This window comes from Mytilus galloprovincialis, chromosome 9 (genome assembly GCF_965363235.1).
Source record: "Mytilus galloprovincialis chromosome 9, xbMytGall1.hap1.1, whole genome shotgun sequence".
Classification (NCBI taxonomy): Eukaryota; Metazoa; Mollusca; class Bivalvia; order Mytilida; family Mytilidae; genus Mytilus; species Mytilus galloprovincialis.
The window spans coordinates 15,443,097-15,465,240 of NC_134846.1; the positions used below are offsets into that span (position 1 = coordinate 15,443,097).

At 33.3% G+C, this 22,144-nt stretch overlaps 2 protein-coding genes across 2 annotated transcripts in view; both read left to right on the forward strand.

Moving 5' to 3' along the window:
* LOC143046496 (uncharacterized) overlaps positions 1-5,016 on the forward strand; it is a 42,855-nt gene extending 37,839 nt beyond the window's left edge. Inside the window, exon 4 of the mRNA XM_076219653.1 lies at positions 4,526-5,016. Coding sequence (XP_076075768.1) covers positions 4,526-4,893 — 368 coding nt within the window. The 3' untranslated portion in view covers positions 4,894-5,016. The remainder of the gene's footprint in view (positions 1-4,525) is intronic.
* Positions 5,017-6,710: 1,694 nt separating this feature from the next.
* On the forward strand, positions 6,711-18,913 carry LOC143046497 (uncharacterized). Its single transcript, XM_076219654.1, has 3 exons — positions 6,711-7,010; positions 16,710-16,927; positions 18,788-18,913. Exons 1-3 carry the CDS (start codon positions 6,860-6,862, stop codon positions 18,911-18,913), a joined length of 495 nt encoding a protein of 164 aa, XP_076075769.1. The 5' UTR covers positions 6,711-6,859.
* The last annotated feature ends 3,231 nt before the right edge of the window (positions 18,914-22,144 follow it).

Genomic DNA, 22,144 nt, shown 5'->3' on the forward strand with positions numbered 1-22,144 from the left:
GATCGTCATGCAATCGATAAAAAAATTAAAAAAAAACGTTAAAAATAATATTGCATGTGTCGGGATCCACCTTTCAGTTCAGCTACGCTCAAATCCAAATATTAGAAGGCCATCAATTTATAAAGAACTGAAATATTTGATTAAATGTTAAGCCTCGGTTACACCTTACCGGATAGCTCGAAGGGACGCCTAACGGATAACTTTTTTTTTTCAATCCGTTCATGTCCATTAGACGTCCGTTGTTATCCGTTAGACGTCCGTCCATATCCGTTGCATGTCCGTTAAGCGTACGTTTTATCCGTCGACGTCCGTTCTGTCCGGTGGAACATTTTGAGCATGTTCAAAACTTTAAACGGACGCCCAACGGATAAAATGTGCGTTGAACGTCCGTTAGGTGTCCGTTTTGTACGATACTCGTCCGTTTCGTTTCCGTTTTGTATCCGTTACGTGTCCGTTGTACATCCGTTGGAGGTCTGGAAGATAAATTCACCCACGGACTTCTACCGGACGTTTAATGGATAAAACGGATGTTGAACGAATGAGAAACGGACGTCTACCGGACGTATAACGGATAAAACGGATGATGAACGGATCTGAAACGGAAAATTTCGCGTCAGAAATGCCAATTATTGGTATGTCAGATTTCTTAAGGTTCATGAATTCTTATTATTCATAATCGACCTTACAGTAAGGGCGATTCTTCACAATCAAGCAGCTCTTATTTAGGTCAGACACTGACCTTTTGCGGTATTTTGAAGAATAAACCAAAACCACTTACACCTGAATATTTATGCGATGTACATGTATTATTATTGTCGCTTTTAATTTTTCCGTATATATTGTTCATCCGTTCTATCCGGTACGCTTCCGTGAGGTGTCCGTTTTATGCAGTACTCGTCCGTTGGGTGTACGTTCGATATCCGTTCTGTCCGGTACGTTTTCGTTTCTCGTACGTTGCATATCCGGTGTGTGCCCGTTAGGCATCCGTTACACGTCCGTTTTATTCGGTCAGTACATCAACGGACTCCCAACGGATAACAATTTTGTCAACGGACAACTTTTATTTTCATCCGTTAGGCGTCCGTTCGTGCTACCCGGTAAGGTGTGACCGAGGCTTTAAGTATTGATTAACAGCTGAACAATATACAATATTTAAAATAATCACCCAGCCAAACAAATTGACTTATGAGACACTGTAAAAATATATTACAAAGTTACAAACATGTAATATAATAACCATTTAAAAATTGCACGTGGATATTTAGCCATTGTATTGCTTACAGTTCAGTAGAAATATATACATACTCAACCCTAACATACTATTTGGGTAACTGCGAGTTCATCAGTATTTACTGTTACTCCTAAATGTCTGCCACTGGGAAAACTAAATAGTTCTGAATTATCCGTTTCCTTTCGTTTTTATTCCTTTTGGTAGTTTCAAGGTACCCCTTTATTCGCCCTTTTTCTATTTTTGATATTTTAATCAAAAATTTTAAAAATCAAACTTTCTGTAACGTGTAACCGTGCGATCAATGGATCCGTATCTGAATAAATCAGGATTTCAAGTGTTCAACTCAATTTTTCACCACAACCAGTTGTACTATTCAAACAATCAACACATCCATAAAAGGATTTACAACTAAAAATATATACACAGCACAATGCACATAAATTAAAATTCAAGGAGAAGTTTTTCATTCACAATATATAAACACACTGTATCATAACAAAATATATACACAATGTCACTATGCAATCACTATGCAACATGTATCAGACCGATTTATTCACAATGTCACTAACAGATTACTATGCAACATGCATACGGCCCTTTATTACACCATGTCACCAACAGAATTACTTTGCAACATGCATCAAGCAAGTATCACACAAAACGTATGAACACAAAATCACATATATATATACAACTTCTATTTACATGAACGTCCACCAATATGTAATATCATTCACCTTGTTAGTCTGCAACTAACCACAATAACACAATAACACAATGACACTTGCACAAATCCTTCAATGCACAAGGAATATACATATAAACACAGCTGAACTCACGCACTAACTATCCCTTTGAGTTCCCACACAATGAATATTATCCAACTAGTAAGGTTTAACACAGTGCACTTTCACTAATACACTTCCACAATATTACAACTTGCAACACCAGCAAGTAAACACCTTGTATTCTCACTAATACAAATCTATGAAGTATTCACACTTCCACATAGTACAACTTGCAACACCAGCAAGTCTACACCTTGTATTCTCATTAATACAATAACCACTTATATATATATATCAGATTCACTTTATATATTGTATCACAATCACTATTGCAATATTCACATATAAATCCGAACACTATTTATATATCCTTTGGAATCACTTAATTCACTCTACTTACCAGTTGGAAAATAATCCCTGATGTTATCACTTCAACGGTCCACATATAACTGACAAAGTTTCTCTGTCTTGAGCTGGCTTATATACTACCATATGGAACGGTCCATTATACGTGAAGGGGTGAAAATCAAGACTATACCAATTTTAGGGGTGTTTTTAGTAATAGATGGTGCTCCAACTATGGAGAAACTTGTATACATATAGAAGCACAATTAATAAGGAAAGACAACTGGAATTTCACATCGAAATAAATAAACTATGACCAATTTTTGTTACACTTTCTAAAAGCAAAATAATCAAAACTGCGCGTTACGTTTAGTACTTATATCTAAACTATCAAATATAAAAATGCAATTTAGAATTTTGAAATTTTAACTATTTGGGTGAACATTTCAAAATTTCAAAATTTTTCAAATGTTTGGAATTTTGATATTTTAAAACTTTGATCAAAATTTCAAAAATCAAAAATTTGAAAACTTTTTAATATGTGGACTTTAACCTTGCTTTTTTGTGGACTTTAGAGGAACTTGTTATTGTGGACTTTAACGGCGTTTTCTTGTGGACTTTAGCGAAGGTCATTTTGTGGACTTTAGAGGAAAGTTTGTGGACTTTAGCGGCGTTATGGACTTTAGCGGAGATTTGTTGTGGACTTTAGCGGTGTTGTGGACTTTAGAGGAATTTTGGACTTTAACGGTGCCACACTGCGCTTTCGCGCTTTGATTCACTAATTTATTGACATTACACTTGCTGTAACATCTGTCATTTATGTATTCAATTAAATTACCAAATCATTTAAAGTACAATGTACTATTCTTTATTGTTCACAAGGACCAAACGAACAGGTTTCGAACAACCCCCACATGAGGGGTATCCCTTAAATGAGGGACTCAGTCCCTAAGACAAGGGGCCATTTTACTGTTGAAAAAATAAAACAGAAAATTTTAGACTGTTGACTTAAAAATGGAAAACAATCATTATGGTTTATATTTGGAACAACTTTTCTAAATGAGGGGTCTAATTAATTTGAAAAATTAAGAATTTCAAGTCCAAGAACACTTCAAAATTCTTGTACGTCATGTGTTGATCATATAATACCAGATAGATCATAAGATGTATAGTTTTTTTGGAAAAGATTTCTTCAAATAGTATGAATATGTGCTCATTTGTACTTAAAAAGTGGGTTTAAATGTCTTTACATTGAGGGGTTGCCCTAGGTGTTGTTCCCAACCTGATAAATGTCCTTCTTTGTGCATTATGTTAAATTGGAAAAGTAAATAATCATGTAATATCCTTACACATGAAAGTACATCCTGGGCTTATAGCGACATGTTCATCTTTTCTACTGATATAATATAAACTAGAATCATGCAAATAAACTTAATAAAAAGGCTTGAAAGCTCATCATACAAATATGACACTTTTTCCCTCGGTTTTAGTTTGTTATCCCGATTTTGTTTTTTGTCCATGGATTTATGAGTTTTGAACAGCGGTATACTACTGTTGCCTTTATTTTTCTAGACCACAAAACAGCACGCGCAAAATAAGTTCAAAAGAATTGTCACCTTTGAAATTGTTGTCGCGCACTAAAACCCCCATGAGCACTTTTAAAAATTGGCAGGTATGTATACTAAACCCCTAATGGGAGGGATATGATGAAGACATAATCTTTCAATCAGTTTAATTGAGGTCTGGAGCTGGCATGTCAGTAACTGCTAGTATTCCTTTGTTAATTTATGTCTCATTGTCATTTTGCTTCTGTTGTCTATTCAGGAACATCTGGCCTTAATTGTTCAATAGTCTTGTATGTTTTTTTTTAAATTTTAGTTAATTTATATGTTTCTGAGTTTAGTTTGACGTCCATTTTCACTGAACTTAAGTAAACATTATTGTTTAGGGGCGAGCTGAAGTTCACCTCTCGATGCCAGATTTTCTCGCTGTGTTAAAGACCCATTGGTGGCCTCGGCTGTTTTCTGCTCTTTGGTTGGGTTGTTGTCTCTGTCACATTCCCTGTTTCCATTCTCAAATTCTTCATAATGGACAAAACTGTCATATATATATATATATCTAAATCACCTTGGTAACCACATTTTTATTTCTTTTCCAGCTCACCACCGATTGTACCATTTCTATGATAAGATAATACAAGACACCATTCTAGATAAGGACGTCCTTGATCTATTGATTTCCAAATGTATCCTTAGGATTGAAGATAGAGCACAAATAGAACACCATCCAAAGCCATCTGACCGCAACAAATGTATCTTAGACCTTCTAATACAAAGACCAGAAGATTCCTACAGTGTATTATTAGAGGTTCTTAAGGAGTCTCCTACTTGTTCTAAAGATCTGATAGAATGTATGGAAGGGCAACAATTTTCCCATCATGAAGTTCATTCACAGTCCAAAGTTAAATCATGTAGTGAGTATTTAGTTTTCATTCTGATTATTTGTATGAAAGGCAGTGTCTGGTAAATGCCAATCAGACAAAACCAGTTATTTGAAATTTCAATCTCCCCTAATTTGTCCTGGGCATGCCTTTATCCTGAATAGTGGAATTACAATAGGTACAATAAAAAGTAGTACAGGAAAAGCACTATCTATAAAAATCAGAATATGTGATATCATTGCCAATGAGACAACTATTTACCAGATACCAAATGTACTAGATGCAAGTAACTATCGGTATGAAAGCTATTGCTTTCAACAATGAGCAATGTGTAGAAAGTTATTAAAAACAAACACCTAATTCAAACAGGAAAAGTAACTGCAAAAAAAAAAAAAAAAAAAAAATACGAAGAAAACAAACAACTACCACCACTAAATTACAGGGTCCCATATTACTATGAGTACCACTGGTGCCCCTTTAATAGAAGACTTGTTCCTGTATTATAAATCACAATTTATGGCTAAATGAAGGAAAGATTGGTCTGAATTACATTTAATTGATAAATAAAATAAAACAATAAAGACAACAACACCCATCAATTACCGCATTGATAAGAGTTTTGTGTTTTGTGGTTTAAGTGGTTCATTTTGTTTCTGGTTCCTTCTTTTTTCTCTATAAGTAAAATGCCTGGTATTCCGAATTATTTTGACTTCGTGTACTTACAATGTATGTATGGTATGTTAATCTTCAGTGATGAACTGCTTCTTATCTGTATGTTTCTGTGGTTGCTTCTGTTTCCAAATCTCTAATTTTTTTTCCTTACACGTCGTTATTAACTTTATTGACTAACTTTCACTTTTAACTATACTATATTCTTATTTTACTTTCACTTTCTATTTATATCTATAACGTCGTCATAACATCCTATTGTTCGGCGAACCACACAACCGCAAAATTTGTACTTCACTGTTTGATTTCATGTGTAATATTGTCCTGAAGACGCCACCCTTGTTGGCGAAACATGTCGACCAGAATAAACTCTTACCATGCGGTAATTGATGGGTGTTGTTGTTTTTATTGTTTTATTTTATTTTTATAGTTAAAGACAACTGTGAATACCTTTCGGTATCCACCCACTATTACCCAATCGCACAATAAACACTTCAGGTGTTGGTTAATCTTGTTCAAATTTAAGTTAATTGATAAATGTAAGGACTCTTGCCATAACCTTGATATCATTTTGCATTAAATAATACAAAATTCTTTGATTATACTGGTCAAATTTACCCAAGGGAACTAACTGTGATTTGGTGTAAAAGCAAACCATAAGAACAAATTTTAAAAACCAGTTGACAAGTGCATGACTTATCAGATCAACATAAAGCACAAAAAAATAAAAAGACTAAAAACACAAAGTACCGACCGAAGAGTACTCACAGCTACTGAATGCTATTTAAAAGCCAATTACAAATAGAAGAATAAATTATTTTCCAGACTAAAATATCAATCTGTACACATCCAACAGATTTAAATATATGTAAAATCATTTTAAATAGTCTATGAAAAAGACAACCTTGGGCAATTCAAAAATGCAAGTATTGTCAGGATGTAAGACCATAAGAGTGTATTCTATATTGCAGTATATATTTAGTTATGTTAAATTTATTAATAACAAAATCACTGTTAATATTGATAAAAAGTGATGAAAATTTAATTGTTTCAATTCCAGAAATATCGAACTAACTTGATGCAGTGGTATAAGCTATATTTACAGGCTCTATAAAACACCGTAAACATAAATTATCTTGCATTGATATTAGTGTCTCATAATTGTACTCAATATTTAACTAAACAAATGAAAAGTCATAATTTAAGTTAACATGACTCTTTGATTTAGTTACAGGAAACCATTCAGTCAGGTTGCAAAAGAACTACTACAATCTAATTCAGAATTTATCTGATGTTAGAAATGTCATTGATTCATTAATATCAAAGGAAGTTTTAGAACCAGATGACCATGCAGATATAACTTCCAGTGGAGTGTCAGCTGAAATGAATAGAAAACTAATATCTAAGATCAGAAGTGAACAAGATTATATGTTATTTCTTGAGGCTCTCAAGGAGGATCCTGTGTCATCTAATGCAGAGCTGGCTTCTGTCTTAGAATCAACTGATTTTAACCAAGATGAATTAAATCAAACAGGTTCAGTTATTTTATCAACTATCTATTAATTTACACAGAATGCACAGCTGCATGCATAATTCAAACAAAATAATCTTAAACATTGAAGAGAATGATTAGGCTAATGAGGGGCACCTGAAGGGCAAACTTGTTTTTCTACTTGGTTAACAACTCAAGTTTTATCAGGGTAACCTTTTAGTTCTACCTGGTTAACAACTCAAGTTTAATCAAGGCAATCGTGTTGTTCTACTTGGTTAACAACTCAAGTTCTATCAGGGCAATCTTGTTGTTCTACCTGGTTCACAACTCAAGTTTTATCAGGGCAACCTTTTTGTTCTACCTGGTTAACAACTCAAGTTTTATCAGGGCAATCTTGTTGTTCTACTTGGTTAACAACTCAAGTTTTATCTGGGCAATCTTGTTGTTCTACTTGGTTAACAACTCAAGTTTTATCAAGGCAATCTTGGTGTTCTACCTGGTTAACAACTCAAGTTTTATCAGGGCAATCTTGTTGTTCTACTTGGTTATAAACTCAGTTTTATCAGGGCAATCTTATTGTTCTACCTGGATAACAACTCAAGTTTTATCAGGGCAATCTTGTTGTTCTACTTGGTTAACAACTCAAGTTCTATCAGGGCAATCTTGTTGTTCTACTTGGTTAACAACTCAAGTTTTATCTGGGCAATCTTGTTGTTCTACTTGGTTAACAACTCAAGTTTTATCAAGGCAATCTTGGTGTTCTACCTGGTAAACGACTCAAGTTTTATCAGGGCAATCTTGTTGTTCTACTTGGTTATAAACTCAGTTTTATCAGGGCAATCTTGTTGTTCTACCTGGATAACAACTCAAGTTTTATCAAGGCAATCTTGGTGTTCTACCTGGTTAACAACTCAAGTTTTATCAGGGCAATCTTGTTGTTCTACTTGGTTAACAACTCAAGTTTTATCAGGGCAATCGTGTTGTTCTACTTTGTTAACAACTCAAGTTTTATCAAGGCAATCTTGGTGTTCTACCTGGATAACAACTCAAGTTTTATCAGGGCAATCTTGTTGTTCTACTTTGTTAGCAACTCAAGTTTTATCAGGGAAATCTTGGTGTTCGACTTGGTTAACAACTCAAGTTTTATCAGGGCAATCTTTGTGTTCTGCTTGGTTAACAACTCAAGTTTTATCAGGGTAATCTTGGTGTTCGACTTGGTTAACAACTCAAGTTCTATCAGAGCAATCTTGGTGTTTTACCTGGTTAACAACTCAAGTTTTATCAGGGTAATCTTGGTGTTCGACTTGGTTAACAACTCAAGTTTTATCAGTGCAATCTTGTTGTTCTACCTGGATGACAACTCAAGTTTTATCAAGGCAATCTTGGTGTTCTACTTGGTAAACAACTCAAGTTTTATCAGGCCATTCTTAATCTTTATCAGAAGTAAAGTGGTCAAAACTATAAACTGTTATTGGCCGAGTTGACACATTCCCTGTTACCATGCTCAGTTTTTTATGTGTAAGATATATAAATATCAAAATGGGTAAGATACATACATATCAAAATACATTTGGTCTCCAAAAATGTAAGCTGTATGTGTCACCGATGGTAGAATTGCAACTACAAAGACATGATATATGATTAGATAAATCATTGAACTAAAATATTTGAGGCTCGTCCAAACTATAAGTTAGTAAAAATAAGAAGACAAGTATTGACAAACAACATTATTATTATGTCCTTTTACAAAATTGATAGATTGTTGTATGTTAAGATCCAGTGGCAAATATTTCATGCATGTTCAGGATGATATCCTTTTACAATAGGGCTATGACCAAGATAAAATATATATGTGTGTCCTATAACATGTCCAAAATGACATAGGGTAGGTAGGTAGGAAAAACATTTTATTTTGAAATTATATTCTTCCGTCTCGAAAAAATGATAAATTGCCAAATGGCCACCAACCTTCAATGTGGGAGACATTTCATGGGTTCTCCCGGTTTAAACTCATTCAGAAATTTTTTTTTTAATCCAGTCATGATACTGAATAAATGTATCAATACAGGTGGTAGAATTTAAAAACAGGGTCAATGACACTTTTTTTTAGCTCACTTGGCCCACATGCTTTTTCTCATTTCTCCGTTAACTTTTACAAAAATCTTCTGTTCTGAAACTTCAGGGCCAATTTGCCCAAACTTGGCCACAATCCTTATTTTGGAATCTAGTTTAAACAAGAACTATCTTTAAAAAAAGATATCCGACGTATTTAAATTTGAGTATATGTTTAAAACTATCATTTCGATAACCTTCAGAAGCACAAAGATACCATTTTAATAACGTTTTCTCTGTTTGTGTTTAGTATTATTGGTTCTGGTACCTTTTGTTTACATCCACCAAAACCCCGCGGAAATCTCACATGCGTAGGTGCGTTCAAAAACAAAGTTTACATTAAAAATTATAGAATTGTCCCGAATAAACAGCTGTCACGGATGCAAAGAGCTATTGGAGAAACAATTATTTTAATAAAAATATAAATCTTTATAAGATCTAGTCAAATATTTATAGTTTTTTAGTTGCTTTCCATCACGATGTAATTAACGAGACGTTTTTTCAAACACATCCAAATCACCAACCATGACAGCATTTTGTCCAATCACAGAAAGGATTTTCGAGCATGCGTATTATGTTGACATAGTTTTAAGTCCTTAAGTTCAAAGGGCACAAACCGAAACTATACCGACTACGTCGGGAAAATGTATCCAATGACCCCGCATTGGGACAACATCGTCACCATGGCCACCATGGCTAAAAATAGAACATAGGGGTAAAATGAAGGTTTTAGCTTATATCTCTGAAACTAAAGCATTAGGAGCAAATGTGAAATGGGGTACAAACGTTTATTAGATTCAGATCTATCTGACCTGAAATTTTTAGACGAATCATACAATCTGTTGTTAGGTTGCTGCACCTGATGTAGTTAATTTAAGAAAATTTTGCAGTTGTTGTGTATTATCCGTAATATTATTATAGATAGAGATAAACTGCAAACAGCAATAACATTCAGCAAAGTAAGATCAATAAATAAGTCATAATTACCAAAATTATCCATTGACTCCTTAAGGAGTTATTGCCCTTTATAGTCAATGTTTCATAAATTTTTCGAATCTTTTACAATTTCTTATAATCTACTGGGCCAAATAGAGTTAAAGTTAGCCACAATTTTCAATAGGGTATTTTGATGGACAAATTTATCAGATGACCCTGTCATCCAACCAACATGGCCGACAGGGTTGAAAATAGAACATACGGGTTTACTATCGAATTCTACGTGAAAATTGTAAAAAAAAAACCAATGTCAAATGGTCACTTGACACTAATTTGAATAATGATACATTGTAAGGGGTCTTCTGTAACTATTGTAAGACTACAATGGGATTACCTGCTTTTAATTTAACCAAATAGAGACAAACTTGGCCTCAATCATTATTAAGGTATCTAATACTTAAAAATTATGATTTTAACCTTATTTTTCATGATTTAGAAAACAAAAGTAGATACAGGTAAGCGAAACAGGCTCTTGGGAGTCTATAGTTTTTTCTTTCCTGTGTGAACACCCATGGACAGCTATTAATTACACACTTTAACTGAAGGCCATGGTAGTAGCCAGCCATGCTGTTTGTTTAGCTTCACTGTATATCATACAAATGCTTGTTGTATTTAAAATTTTCAATGAAATCAAGTTTAAACTAAGATGCGAGTCGAAAGCTATTCTAAATGAAAACTTTTTCCCTGAAAAAAAAATCTGGTTTAAAAAAAAAAAATTTTGACGTCAATAAAATGTTTCCGATCATGGCTGACAGTCGGTCAGGTACCTGGAAACACCCATATAATTTATCTCGGCCATACATCTAAATTTGTCAGATATCAAATTAAGTGATAAACTGTATTTTATCTTGGCCATATACCATGTACATATTTGGTTAAAAAGATAAATTTGTTAGATATCAAGTTAAGGGATAAGCTGTATTTTATCTTGGCCATTCATCATGTACATAATTGGTTAAACAGATATTTTTTTTCAGATATCAAGTTAAAAGATAAACTGTATTTTATCTCGGCCATACATCATGTACATATTTGGTTAAAAAGATAAATTTGTTAGATATCAAGTTAAGAGATAAACTGTATTTTATCTTGGCCATACATCATGTACATAATTTGTTTAAAAGATAAATTTTGTTAGATATCAAGTTAAGAGATAAACTGTATTTTATCTTGGCCATACATCATGTACATAATTGGTTAAAAAGATAAATTTGTCAGATATCAGGTTTAGAGATAAACTGTATTTTATCTTGGCCATACATCATGTACATAATTGGTTAAAAAGATAAATTTGTCAGATATCAGGTTAAGAGATAAACTGTATTTTATCTTGGCCATACATCATGTACATAATTGGTTAAAAAGATAAATTTGTCAGATATCAGGTTAAGAGATAAACTGTATTTTATCTTGGCCATTCATCATGTACATAATTGATTAAAAATTTTTTTTTTCAGATAACAAGTTAAGAGATAAACTGTATTTTATCTTGGCCATACATCATGTACATAATTTGTTAAAAAGATAAATTTGTCAGATATCAAGTTAAGAGATAAACTGTATTTTATCTTGGCCATACAGATGGGTGCAGTCCTAACCTGTACAGCAAGTTAACTTGATAACCAGTCATTTGGACTGGTCAAAGTTAACCTGTGACCAAATTTAGGACTGCTCTGACCAGTCCTAGGACCAAAATCTAGTTAACTTGAAAAGCGGACTTGGTCCTAGGACTGTTTTTATGTTATGTCTGGCAAAAAGTTAACTTCGAAACAGGTCCGGTATTGATTAGTCCGAGATTACTCTGACGTCCAACGGCTGTTTTGCCAGACAAGCTGGGGCTGCATCAACTAAAACTGACCATATATGCACTTTAATTTGTAAATCTATATACCAGCATAGTAAATCAGCCATATTTGTTATGTCAGGATTCAATGTATATTACAATGGACAGCAATATTGCTATACAATAACAACAATTTTTTGTTTGCATAAATTTAGGGTGCCAGCATATGTCCTCCTTTTATTCAAAATATTGATACGTAACAAAATTTCAGTAGTTTTGATACCTCTTGCTGACTTGTGCAACAAAATTATTTGACCATGTTGACTAAAACTGACCATGTGAGCACTTTTTGTTATAAATCTATATACCCGCATAGTAAATCAGCCATATTTTTTCAAATTTTTGTTCGCATAAATTTAGGGTGCCAGCGTGTCCTCCTTTTATTCAAAATATTGATACGTAACAAAATTTCAGTAGTTTTGATACCTCATGCTGACTTGTACAACATGTACATGATGTACAACAAAATGATTTGACCGCATTGACCAAAACTGACCATATGTGCACTTTAATTTGTAAATCTATATACCATGTATACCCGCATAGTAAATAAGCCATAGTTTTATGCCAGGATTCAATGTATAATATAATGGACAGTAATATTGCTATATAATAACAACAAATTTTTGTTCGCATTAATTTTGGATGTCAGCATGTCCTCCTTTTATTCAAAATATTGATACGTAACAAAATTTCAGTACATTTGATACCTCATGCTGACTTCATAATACAACAAAATTATTTGACTGCATATGTGCACTTTAATTTAAAAATCTATATATATCCGCATAGTAAATCAGCCATATTTTTGATGTCTGGATTCAATGTATAAAATAAATGACCGCTGTTGGAATGGCGCCTAATTATGTCTGTTCCTGGCACTCCTGTGAACATGTTAGTAGGACGGCAAATGTAAGCAATAAGGAAAAAAATTAATGCATTTTTTTCCCCGCATACATTCAGAATGTCATCGTTTCATCTCTGTATTCATAATATTGAACAATCACTAGGGTGTGTAAAACGAAACTATTAGGCCGCACCATCCAAGTACATGTACCAACACCGACATGTCTGAATTCATTTGTGATGTTTAATAAAAAATGTATTTGAGGTTCTCTTCTGGTAATAGTATACTGTTAATCTATTATGTCGGTTGATTGATTTTGTTTGTAGTTAAACGTCAAGTGACAACTTTTTCATTCATGTGCACAAATGACAAATCTGACGAATTTGACGAGATTGTTGGTAGTTTTACCACATCGTACATATCCGGACACTGTAAAACTGTACAATTTTCGTTAGAATATTCTGCGGAAAAAGAATAGTAAATCCAATCCAAATAAGTAGAATAACAATGAAATATCCATGCATGTATAAATGCGTAAAGTAAAAATTATGAAGGGACAGGTAAAAAACGGGGAACGAAGTAACGTCGACAAAGATGTTGATATCCCATGATATACGAATGTTGTTCCGATGCGTTGGATAACCCTAATTTCTATCCGCCTTCTAATTAAAAAAAATAAGATAGCTCTATGTAATTGACTAATGTTTATAAGAATATATGAAAATAAAAAAAGAAAGAATTGTGTTGTTATTAATAATGTCTAGTAGAGTATAGCGAGTAAAGAAATTTGCTATCAGAGGTCTTCTTGGGAAGAACAATGTGAATGTTGTTTATACATATTTTAATAAAGCTCAAGTCTGATATGAAAAGTCGCAAAAACGATAACATTTTATAAGCAGACATGTCCCCAGGTCTGGTCAATAGCAGACTTGTCCACAGGTCTGGTCACAAGCAGACCTGTCCACAGGTCTGGTCAGAAGCAGACCTGTCCACAGGTCTGGTCAGGAGCAGACCTGTCCACAGGTCTGGTCTGGGGCAGACCTGTCCTTAGGACTGGTCAAAAGCAGACTTGTCCACAGGTCTGGTCTGGAACAGACCCGTCGATAGGTCTGCAGCAGTCATAAAAAAGCGGACCGTAGGTCTGGTCCACCGTAGACGAAGTTAACTTAAAAAGCAGTCAACAAGTTAACTCTAAGTTAACTTTTGTCAAGGTTAGGACCGCACCCATCTGTACATCATGTACATAATTGGTTAAAAAGATAAATTTGTTACAGTGTTCCAGCTAGGCCGTTTTCAGAGGGCGCGGCGCCCGCCCTTTTCCGAGTGGCGCCCTGTGCCCTTTTTACAGTTTCCAGGGCGCCCTGCCTTTTTTGAAGATCGATTGCATATTATTTTGCGTATTGATATGATACGCTAATTACTAAATTTTACCTGGGGGAAAGATTATGACTTTGTTTACCACCCCAAGCTAATCAATGGTTACAACTGGTGTCATAATCTGTTGTTATAGGTAATCCGTTTATCGGATGGGTCATTAATGATCATCAACATTAATTCGTTCAAATAGAATCGTTCAGTCGGCAATTATCTTTGAAGAAATGTGCATACAACAACTTGGGCACAATTTGCGATGTTTACCGTAGTTTCATGGAAGAAACGTAATGACAGAAAGTTGGAAAACCATTATAAACTCGTTGAAGACATTGTTTTACTTGTTTTCTGTAAAATAAACAGAAAATTCAGACGTATTTGTCATTGACTGCCTTCATTTTTGATACGAAAATAACAAAATCAGCCTCCATATTGTGATCATATTTACATCATATTTACGTACTGTTTATAATCCTCCAAAGAAGGAGCACACCCGAATAAAGAAAGATAACTCAATCTGATTTTTTTCCTAGCATTGAGTAACCCATTTACATATTCTAAAATGTGTCTCCATACTTCTTGCTTAAGAATATATATGTTTAGGTATTTATTTTGAGTTATGGGAACAGGTAGGGTGCCTTGGTCATCTTTTTCTGTATTCTTTATTTTTGATACTATTTTTCACTGTTGCTTTATATCCTAAAATTGTGAATTTACTGAGCATTGAATTTACTGAGCACAGCTGTTTTGTGCTGTATTGCCATCAAGCACAGCAGGGGTAGAAAGGTGAAACTGGTAAAATGTGGTAGACCATAGAAACAGTATGAAACAGATCTCCTTTCAAAACATACTGCATATAAAGTTCAACTGTGCCAAGCAATGATAAAAAAACTTGTGTGACAAGCTGCTTGACAACTTTTTCAGCCTTCAAAGTAGAAAGATAGAGTTCTATATGGGCTAAAGATGTTGTTCTTGTATAACCTGTGATTCAACAAATAAACACAAATGTTTGATTAACATCTTTTATTAAAATATGCCCTTTTCATATTATCATATCGCGCGTTAAATGCTCTTTTTCAGGATTGGCACCCTGCCCTTTTGAAAACCTAGCTGGAACACTGTGTTAGATATCAAGTTAAGAGATAAACTGTATTTTATCTTGGCCATACATCATGTACATAATTGGTTAAAAAGATAAATTTGTTAGATATCAAGTTAAGAGTTAAACTGTATTTTATTTTTAGCTTCTTTTTATGCTTTGACAAAAAAGAAAAATATTCAAGGGTAGAAATGTACGGAGCCCCTTAAGTGCAAAAGATGAAATTTAGAATATTTGTGCGCGCGACTTTAAATCTTGTGCGCACAACTTTAAATCTTGTGTGCACAACTTTTAAACTTGTTCGCACAATCTTTAATCCTGTGCGCACAACTTTTTTAAACTTGTGCGCACAACTGTTTTAATCTTGTGCACACAACTTTAAATCTTTTATGGTTCAATTGCACTAGACTGCGTGTTATATTTAAAACTTTAAAACTTCAGCGCACAACTTTTAAACTTGAGCGCACAACTTTGAAACTTGTGAGTACAACATTTAATATTGTGCGCACAATCTTTAATCCTGTGCGCACAACTTTTTTAAACTTGTGCACACAACTTTTTTAAACTTGTGCACACAACTTTTTTAATCTTGTGCAGACAACTTTAAATCTTTTATGGTTCAGTTTCGCTAGACTGCGTTATATTTGAAGAAGCAATGTTTGGTTAGGTAAAACGGGATATAATGGATATCTTTTTAGTACCGGACTCCATGTGAAAATGAAGATGTGTTATGTGCTTTGGAAAACTTTGCAGAGATCGACAAAATAAACCTTGCAGATTTTTAAAGCCTCTCTTGTAAAAAGTGGGAAAACCTGACAATTTCAACATATTAATCATAAAGGAAATCCAACATTAAAAACTAATTCAGCAACCAAAGTACATTGTTCGGACTTGGGAACCCTGATCAATATAACGAAATAACAACAGCCTTACAACACGTAACAACCGACTATTAAGAACGTTTTGGGAAGCCTTATCTTTCTTGAAAACCTTTCTTCTGCTAATAGAGATGCCATGCAGTACTTGAGAAACTACATCAAAGAAATAGTCCACAAGATGAAAAGTTGTGCGCACAAGATTTAAAGTTGTGCGCACAAGATTCAAAAAGCTGTGCACACAAGTTTAAAAGTTGTGCGCTAAAGTTTTAGGGTTTTAAATATTTTTAATTTCCTCTTTGACACTTAAGAGCTCCGTACAAATGTGAATATTTGTTTATTATTTTTTTTAATAAAAAGAAATCACATTAATTGATTCTGGATTTTTTACCAAGCCTTTTAACATTTTTTACATTTGGAAAAGTTAAATGAAGTCTCCTATCACAATCATATCCATGTGGACTGTACATATACACAGCATCTCAGACAAATGTTCAGACTAAATACAAATACATTCACTTGAAAATGACCGAACATTTCTCGTGTTAAATATAATATATAGGTTGAGTTTATTTATCATGTCTTTTTTTTACAATAGCCAACATACAACAGCTAACAAACAGACCAGGATTCCAGTCACTGGTTACATTAGTTTCAATGGTTAAAGCTGTACAGATTTCAGATACAGAACCAGAGAGCCATGATTCCAGATTAGCAGCAGACTTATATAGACTACAGTCTTGGTATAATAAGATCATTAAAATGTCATCGATGGATTTAGATAAATATCAGCAATTTGTTCAAACAGTAAATAAAGTAAGATATGTTCTGTAGGTTACAAAAGTAATTTTGTTCATCTGATGAGTTAAGCCTTTTTCAACTAATTTTTATAGTTCGTTCTTATATTGTACTGTTATACCACTGTCCCAGGTTAGGGGAGGGTTGGGATCCCGCTAACATGTTTAACCCCGCCACATTATTTATTTTTGTGCCTGTCCCAAGTCAGGAGCCTGTAATGCAGTGGTTGTCGTTTGCTTATGTGTTACATTTTTGTTTTTCGTTCATTTTTTTTACATAAATAAGGCGGTTAGTTTTCTCGTTTGAATTGTTTTATTGTCTGATCGGGGCCTTTTATAGCTGACTATGCGGTATGGGCTTTGCTCATTGTTGAAGGCCGTACGTCGACCTATAGTTGTTAATGTCTGTGTCATTTTGGTCTTTTGTGGATAGTTGTATCATTTGCAATAATACCACATCTTCTTTTTTATACAACTGTGAAGTTTGCCATAAATTTCTATAAGCTATCTATTAACTTTGACATTTTGTCAACTCTGAAACTACAGTGTCAATTTGAATCTGATGTAGCAAAAATCTATTTAAGATTCTTCATTAAATCACTCATGTGTTCCATGTGAACAACAGGGCTGTTATATTCCAATATATATCTTGATTGTGCTTTGCCCGTTCTCAGTTTCTAATACCTGTCAACTGACCCGTATTCTGCGAGCTACACCCCTGAATTTCTCCTTTCACATGGGATTTTTTTAAATAACAGGCGGGATTTCAAATAACCAGGGTATTTTTTACCAGTATTGTTTCTGGTATTTAGAAGTCAAATATGTGTTTTGGTTTTATTGGCTCATTTCCTGTGAAAAGGTAAACAATTGAAAGTCAAAACTTAGGACTTGTTTATTTACCGTGCAGATGAAAGCTATCAAAACATTATACATTTGATTCGAGAATTGTCTCGTTAATTGTACCCCAGAAAGTTGAAGCCAGTCAAGCTTAACGTACAATTATATGCACTGATTAAAATTATCCCATAAAAATCATTCTAAAACAATTTGAACCCTTTAATACATTTCTGTCAGAGATAATAGTTTTAATATCACTGAAAAGTAAAAGCTTTCAATCAAATCCTTATGCTCTATATATTACACTGAAAGGAAACACACCAACTTCTTTCGATTTATCTCCCTCCTGTGTAAAGGAGCACATAAGCTGTAATAATTGATTTCTAATTACATGTATAGCTATAGGGTTTATGACATTCATTAATACAAAGTAGTGGGAAAATTTAAACAATAAGAAGGCTTTGTTTAGAAAGATATTAATTAATGGTAGATATTTATATAATTAACCAATACAGAAGTAGATATTTGTAGGAAACTCAGTGGTACATGTTTATGTTATAGTATATAAAAAAACCAACTCTAAAATTGAACCAAAACAAAAGTTCGTACACTTTAATGACATTTTCTTCTTTAATGTATTTTCAGTTTCAGAAGTTGACATGTATGGTATCTTTTCTTTAGACATGTTAGACTACAAAGACAAGTTGAATCAATACAGAAAATTAAGATAGTTTTGCTCTGTGTTTTTTTATAGCGTAAATTGCACATGACAGGTTATGCAATAATTAAAACTCACATTTTATATTTTGAAAGCATTATTTGTAGTCATCATTTCTTGAAATTGTAATAATTCTCCCCTGTGCGATGCAATGAAGGGGACATAGAAATACCAGACGTCCATTGGCGGAGAGTTATGGACTTTATATTTTTGATACAGTTAAAAAAACATAGGATTTGACAAAGGGATTAGAAGTGCTTTGATGTTTGGAATATAAATTTATTCTTTATAATCAATTTAATGTCTTGTTTGATTTGTGAACAGATATTGGGAAGAATCAGTGGAAAGAATGATCCTGTTGTTAAAGAAACCACACTTAGCATTGTGATGCAAAAACAGGTTAAAAAGATGCTTCATGGTTTAAAAGGTAACCTTAGTGACATGAATTAAATATAGCCAAAGAAAATGTATTATCTCTTCTAAGAAAGACAAAGTAAAAGGTATTATAAAGGCAACAGTCACGAAACACAAGACAAAAAATAGAAGTCTTAGCAGCAACAGTCCCAATAAAATTGAAGTTAAATGCAGGGAAAATTCTTTCTTCTTCATTATTGCATTTGGCACTCTCTATATCTCTGATGATTATTTAAAAATCTAATAAGTATCAATTTGTCATTTGTTGAATAAACAATAACTTTCAGGAGCATGACATATGTCTTTTAGAAATACCCATTTCAAGTTTTACTTATTGAATATATAGTGTGTTTGCTGTTTTAGTGACAAAATCACGTGGCCTGAGTGATAGATGTCTGCTTTGTATGACTTCATCTGCTGAAGTTTATAAAGTTATGACAAATTATGAAAAAAAATATGATGAGATGTCAGACTGGCTTGAGAATAACAATATACAAATGTGATATGACTGCCTATTAGATAACTATCCACAATAGTTTGTTAAAGGGAAATTAACACAAAAAAGAAGGAAAAAATTATATGTTATATAATTTATAGAAATATATGTACATTCATTAATGTTAGATTTTTATTCTCCTGGATAAGTGATGATAATAAATTGTAAATCAAGACTATCTATTTTTGAAATGGCGCTTTCTTGACAGCATCTTTGAAACAAATCATCATGTGATATCTAACTACATCATTTTGACACTGAATAAAACCTTGGTATATATGCCATGTATGTTTTGAGACTCTTAAGGTATAGTGAAACCTGACAAAAAAATTGCGTCGTTAGCACAATCATTTGTACAATTCTTGCCAGACGTTTATGAAACTTATATCATAGGTTTAAATTAGGAATGTCTGGGATGAGTTTAAAAATCAGTGTCGATCAATTTATATATAAAAGTAATGCCCCTTGGAAACATTAATTATATGGAAAATTGCATTGTTAGCGCTCTCATGTGGTCAATTCTTGCCAGATTTTTATGAAACTTATCTCACCGGTTTATATCAGCAATGTCTTTTACGAGTTAAAAAATCAGTGACGATCAATTATTGTTATGCCCCACCTAAGAGCATCATGTTTTACGGTCTGTTCTTATATTCGTTTGTCCGTCCGTCCATCCCTTCTTTCATTCGTCCGCCTGTCTGTTCCGCTTCAGGTTAAAGTTTTTGGTTAAAGTTTTTGGTCAAGGTAGTTTATGATGAAGTTGAAGTCCAATCAACTTGAAACTTAGTACACATGTTCCCTATGATATGATCTTTCTAATTGAAATGCCAAATTAGAGTTTTGACCCCAAGGTCTACTGAACATAGAAAATGATAGTGCGAGTGGGGCATCCGTGTACAATGGACACATTCATGTTAAAAGAGTTATGTCTCTTGGAAACATTCATTATATGGGAAATTGCATTGTTAGCGCTCTCTTGTGTACAATTCTTGTCAGAATTTTATGAAACTTCAATAATAGGTTTATATTAGCTATGTCTATGAAAAATTTTAAAATCAGTGCCGACCAATAATTTGTTATAGAGTTATACCCCTTGGAAATATTGATTACATATTTGGAAAATTACCTTAAGAGACCTCTAATGTGTACAATTCTTATTTTTTTTTATTAAATTTATATAATTTATAGGTTTATATCACCAATGTCTTTAGAGAATTTAACAATCAGTGGGGATCAATTATTTTTAAAAGAGTTATGCCCATTGGAAATATTGATTAAATGAAAACTTGCATTGTCAGCGCTCTCATGTGTACAATTATTGCCAGCCTTTTTATGAAACTTATATCATAGGTTTATATCAGCAATGTCTTTGACACTTTCGAACATAAGTGCTGATCAAATATTTTTTGCCCCTGGGAAATATTAATTTAATGAGGTATCAAATAATTGCATTAGAGCGTTCCTGATGTGGTAAATTAAAAGTGCTTTTATAGCTGACTATGCGGTATGGGCTTTGCTCATTGTTGAAGGCCGTACGGTGACCTATAGTTGTTAATGTCTGTGTCATTTTGGTATTTTGTGGATAGTTGTGTCATTGGCAATCATACTACATTTTCTTTTTTATATTATGATGTATTTTATGTTTTGTACACTTTGGAAAAAGGTTGACAATTATGGATGACCCCTAATTGAAAAGTGCTTATGATGCATTTTATGTTATTATGAACATATCAAGATGTTGGTAGAATGCATTTTTTAAATACAATTTCCTTGTGTAATAAACCATGATTTAAACATTCTTTTCTGATTTCAGAAAAAGAAGAAAATTCAAAATTTAAAGAGAAATTAAATAAAATGGAAACTGAGCTGAGTGAAATAATTCCAAATAATATTAGAGGTATAATATTAGTTTATGTATTTTGACATTTTATAATTTGACAACAACCAAAGACTGCACCCTTGCAATCTCTGGACATACTTGTCGCTTAGTATGTTTGATATTTAGTCAGATCAAAGGCTTTCTGACCTCTAAAATAATTTGTCAAATATGGAAATATATACTTGGTATATTAGATCCTTGCAGTCTACGTGGCTGTGAGACAGAGTATATCCGACCTTCACCTCATTGACATCAATTAAATAAATCATTAATAATGTAAAGTTTATGTGATACGTGTAGTAAAACCTCTTTCATTTTTATACCCCCATTTAAAAAAAGTGGGGTATACTATTTTACAGCTGTTTGTCCGTCAGTCCATCTGCCCGTCGCATGTTTCTCAGGAACTTCATTACAAAGATTTCTGAAATTTGGTTTCAGGGTTTATATAAGTCCGCTATACTGTGTGATGCGTTTTCAGATCCATCACTCAACAACTTCCTATTTACTGAAAACTTGTACCATTTTACACATGATATCCAAGTTGAAAATTTTCGTTATATTTTTCTTGGGAACTACCATAACAAGGATTTCTGAAATTTGGTTTCAGGGTTTATACAAGTCAACTATACCGTGAGATGTGTTTTTCAGATTCACCACTCAACAACTTCCTGTTTACCTTATACTTTTAGCTAGGCGGTGTATCATTAGTGAGCAGTAGCTCATGATCACAGATTCACTTGTTATGAATGATTATAAAATTACTAATGGTTAACCAAGACAATTTATTATTATTTTGCTAGTAAGTATACGTTTTGAAGGGATATTTTCAATTTAGATTTTATGAAAACAAGCAGATAAGGAATGATGTCCAATTCAAGGAGACACCTATCCA

Coding starts and splice junctions, on each gene's coding strand:
- LOC143046497 (XM_076219654.1), top strand. CDS start 6,860: ATGAATAGAAAACTAATATCTAAGATCAGAAGTGAACAAGATTATATG. Junction 7,011..16,709: donor AGATGAATTAAATCAAACAG/GTTCAGTTATTT, acceptor TTTTTACAATAG/CCAACATACAACAGCTAACA. Junction 16,928..18,787: donor TTGTTCAAACAGTAAATAAA/GTAAGATATGTT, acceptor ATTTGTGAACAG/ATATTGGGAAGAATCAGTGG.